Below are 4,412 nucleotides of genomic sequence, written 5' to 3'. Positions count from 1 at the left end.
ACAACAACAACAACAACAACAAGCAGCTGGATGTAGTCATTCCCCATGACGAGACTGGTAATCAACTCCATGGTGGAATCTACTGGAACAGGTGAGTAGCTGCCTTGGGGCAGTGGTCTACCTCCAGTATATAAGAAGACAGCTTTGAGAAAAGTCTTGAGCTTTTTGGCATACTTGGACTTGCATGTAGCTGAGTCTTCATTCAGCAGTATGCCATGTTCCCTGCCAATCCTGGGACTATCTCTGGACTTGAACTAGTGGCCTGCCATGTTGCTTGATAATCTTGGGACTGTGCCATTTTACTTGTTGACTTGGGTTTGTCATCCTCAGCAGCCAGCTGCCTGAGTTAAGAGATGCCTCCAGCTCCAGTGGGCCAGAAGCAAGAGGCAGAGCTGAAACGAAGCCCAAGGTCGAAGGACTTTCACCCAGCCCCTACAGCTGGTACTTGAACTCAGACTTCTAGCCTCCAAAACTGTAAGAGAATAAATTCCTGTTTGTTAAACTCATCCACTTGTGGCATTTTCTGTTAGAGTGGCACTAGAGGACCAAAACGCCACACTAACTATTCACATGTAGCTAATTTAAGTATATATAAGGGTTGTTGATTCTTGTAAGAATGTGAGGAACTCTCTGGGATAATTACATACAAAATATCTGTATACCATTAGAATGAATTCAAAGACCCCACAAAGCCTATCTATGGCCTACAAGTTAAGAATACTTTGAGTTACGAGTAATTATCAGGTATAAGGTAAAGCGCTCTCTCTCTCTCTCTTTCTGTCTCCCCACCCCACCCCACCCCTGTCTCCCTCTCTTTCTCACTCTCTATAAATGATGGTGCAGTGAATTTCAGATTATGGCTGTCCTGGCCATGGTCTTTGTGACTCCCATCAGGTGACTTGGAGGGACCATGCAAATAAGGTGTGTGGAACTCTAATGTGGAGATTGGTTAGCTTTGGCATTCTGCTGTGCCTAAAATGAGCCCTCCTAGAGGCAGAAGAGGGGATCTCACTGCCATCAAGAGAGAAGAGCCAGAGGTAGATTGGAGCACATCTTGGACCTGAGATCCTTGTGCTGGACTTCCTTGGCAGAGAGACAGCAGAGAAGACTGGCAGAGATGACTGGCTAAGATGACTGGCTGATACAACCAGAGAGGAACCAAGACTTGTGTGACAGAGTGGCAGGCTTGCTGGCTCATGCAGCAAGAAAGCTGAGTGCCTTTGGGCAGAAGACTTGCTGGTAGAATGGGGTGCACCTAGGTAAACCTATCGGCAGAGCTAAAAGAGCTTTGAAACACTTGCCCAAGTAGGGCAGAGGCCAGGCCAAGAGGCCAACGGCCAGGGAGACATGCCTGAGGGCACAGCAGAGGGAAGGCTGCCCTGATCTAAGAATTCAATCCTGAAAGTGTTCCAGTGAATTGTAACCTGTTACTTCTCTAATAAACCTCACAACCGTGAGTACTGTCTGGGAGTTCTGTGTGGCTACTGCAATGAATTATAAAACTCACCAGAGCAGTAGTGAGTGCCGTGGGAGTGATGGTTGGTGCCAGAATTGGTGAAAAGGCTGCAAGACAGTGGCATGGCTGGCCTCATAGGAATAAGCCTTGGGCTGCTGATGGTGACTCTGTTTCATCCTCATGAGGTTGGAGGACATCAGAGGATGCTGCCTCCTTGTCCTTTTTGCAATTATTATATTACACAAACAGTTAATTTGTTAATTTGAAGTTGGGAGTGTGATCTAGTATATTTTCCATAGCAACATTCTCCCATGGGTTCTGAACCCTGGATGCACATTTGACTCACCTGTTGTTGTTGGTGTTATGTGACTCACCTAGAGAACTTTTATGGCCAGGTTCTACCTTGGATTAATTAAACTAGAATCTCTAAGAGTAGGGCCCTGGCACAAGTACTCTTAACAGTTCCCCAGGTGAATCTAACATGTAATTAAAATTGAAACGTCGTGCTGAGTCTAGACCACGGATTTCAGCCAGTTCTTCCTAGTTTAGTCATGGCTGACACCAGAGTGGACCCGAATTTGTAAAATGTGGGTGAACCAGGATGATAACCAAATGAGAAAAATTATGGGTTGACGTCCTGCTAGAAACTTAATTTCCATTTTAGAAAGCAAGGGCAGCATGTGCGTCACACAGCAACCAAACCTCTTGACTGGCAGAAGTGGAAAGTGTGGTGCCTGACTCAAAGATGGTGTCTGATTGTGTGGCCTTGAATGTATGTTGCTTTCCATGGCCCTGAAAATAATCTAATTTCCTGCATCAGGCTCCTGAAAGGGTTCCCTATGCCTCTTTCAAGTCACCCATTCCATGGTTTCATATTTTTTCCCATTGCAGTTATAATTCCAGCATACCTACATTTTATAACTTCAGATCTGTTCCCATTTCACTGCATCAGCCATGACTGAACCTGTTCAAAGCCCTGGTCTAGACCCTTGGCCAGTGAGTGCTTTATGAAATTTCCAGATGGAAAAACAAAAACCTTAAGTAAGACTCTTGATTTTCCAAATTATATTGAACCAGACATTTATTTTATGTCTCTCTCTGTCCATCTCTCTCAAGTAAGATGAAAGCTTTCTGTATCAAAGAATTTAAATAAATATGACAATCTTTAGTATTAGTCCTCCAGTACTACTTGACCCTTTAGAAATGAATTTCAAAACAAATCCATTCATGCTAGAAATATGGTTAGCTAAAAATACATACTGGATGTGATTCAAGTGCTTGTTTCAACAGGAGATCCCCAAATAGATCTTCACAATATTTGGACATCTTGTACTGTTGATATTTGCTGGAGAGAAAGAACTGGCATTTGTAAATTCAAACATCTATTAACAGTCAAAGAGTAAGAAACACCCATTCCTATGCAATTAAAAACTCCCACTCTGCAAAACCCATGATTGTCCTCTTGATGTTAATGTGAGATGTATTTTAAATACCGTCAACTTTAACTGGTGTAATTAGAAAAGAAGAAAATTCCATTCCAAAATTAACAGTTGGTAAGTGGAATAAAAATACTTTGAAATCAATGAAATCTGCCTTCAAACAGACTGCCAAATCTTCCAACTTGATGGGACTTTAAATAAGGTGTTCCAATCTCTGACCTTTTGTTTAGAGGGAGAAATTTTAAAACACATTAAAATGAGGTTGTTTGTTTGTTTCTTTTCATTTTTACATAAGACTCTATCCTTACTGGAGAATTATTCAGTATTTACAATTTCACAAAACCAACTATTTAATTATTTTAAAAGATATAGAGCTGAGGTAAGATTTAGGAAACAACACTCTGAGACTTGGAGTAGATTGAATAAATATACCTGCAGTGATTTTCAAAGGAGAGAATTACTGGATATTCAGATGTGACAAATGCAGTTTCCTTGATGGCTTGAATTACATCCTTTAAAGTGAAAGAGAATTAATGAGAGAAGAGTGCAAAACGTTTAAGGCTAGATAATTTGAACCTTCTGGAAAGTCAATGCCAGCAATTAAGCATGGAGATCTCATTTACCTTTAGAACTACAGATTGAGTCTCCTATGGTTAAACCCAGGGCAGAGTTAATGGTTAATAATTATTTTTTCCAAAGCTAAGTTTTACTTTTCCAAAATTATGGTGCTATTAACTTAGCACAGATGTTAGACATTTTGTCTAAATAGTATGCCAGTTCCTTGCTTGATAATCTGCCAAGACAGGAGTTCAGAGCTCACCATCCTCACTGAGCAGGTGAGCTTTTGCCACAGCTGTTTTTATTCAGTGACGGCATAATATCCATTCACCTACAAGGAAGACCACTTGATACTACTATTATTCCAATTGTGCACCAACCACCAAAGCCAAAGATAAGGAAATTGAAGACTTTTCCCAATTCTGCAATCTGAAATTGACCAAACATGCAATCAAAATGTATTGACTATCACTAGTGATTAGAATGCAAAAGTTGGAAACAAAGAAGAATCACTGGTAGTTGGAAAATATGGCCTTGGTGATAGAAATAACGGTGGAGATTGCATGATAGAATTTTGCAGGACCAATGACTTATTCATTGCAAATACCTTTTTTCAACTACACAAATGATGGCTATGTACATGGACTTTGCCAGATGGAGTACACAGGAATCAGATTGACTAGATCTCTGGCAAGAGGCAATGGAGAAACTCAATGTCTTCAGACAAAAGAAGGCCAGGAGCTGATTGTGGAACAGACCATCAACTGCTCATATGCAAGTTCAAGTTGAAGCTGAAGACAATTAAAATAAATCTACAAGAGCCAATATATGACCTTGATTATATCCCTCCTGAATTTATAGACCATCTAAAGAATAGATTTGATGCATTCAACACCAATGACCAAAAACCAGAGAAATGTGGGATGACATCAAGAATATCATCCATGAAGAAAGAAAAA

The 4,412-nt window shown here is 40.7% G+C and overlaps 1 protein-coding gene across 1 annotated transcript in view; it reads right to left on the bottom strand.

Annotated features, from left to right (window-relative positions):
• PLCB4 (phospholipase C beta 4) overlaps positions 1–4,412 on the bottom strand; it is a 295,192-nt gene that overhangs the window by 132,110 nt on the left and 158,670 nt on the right. Inside the window, exons 14-15 of the mRNA XM_042782935.1 lie at positions 3,328–3,407; positions 2,717–2,801 (exon numbers count right to left, since the gene is read on the bottom strand). Of these exons, the coding sequence (XP_042638869.1) occupies positions 2,717–2,801; positions 3,328–3,407 (165 nt within the window). The remainder of the gene's footprint in view (positions 1–2,716; positions 2,802–3,327; positions 3,408–4,412) is intronic.

The sequence above is a fragment of the Orycteropus afer genome, unplaced genomic scaffold (genome assembly GCF_000298275.1).
Source record: "Orycteropus afer afer isolate SDZICR_OR568_19922 unplaced genomic scaffold, OryAfe1.0 scaffold00529, whole genome shotgun sequence".
NCBI classification, from domain to species: Eukaryota; Metazoa; Chordata; class Mammalia; order Tubulidentata; family Orycteropodidae; genus Orycteropus; species Orycteropus afer.
The sequence above is the reverse complement of the archived record's forward strand: the minus strand, read 5'-3'. Positions and strand labels throughout refer to the sequence as shown.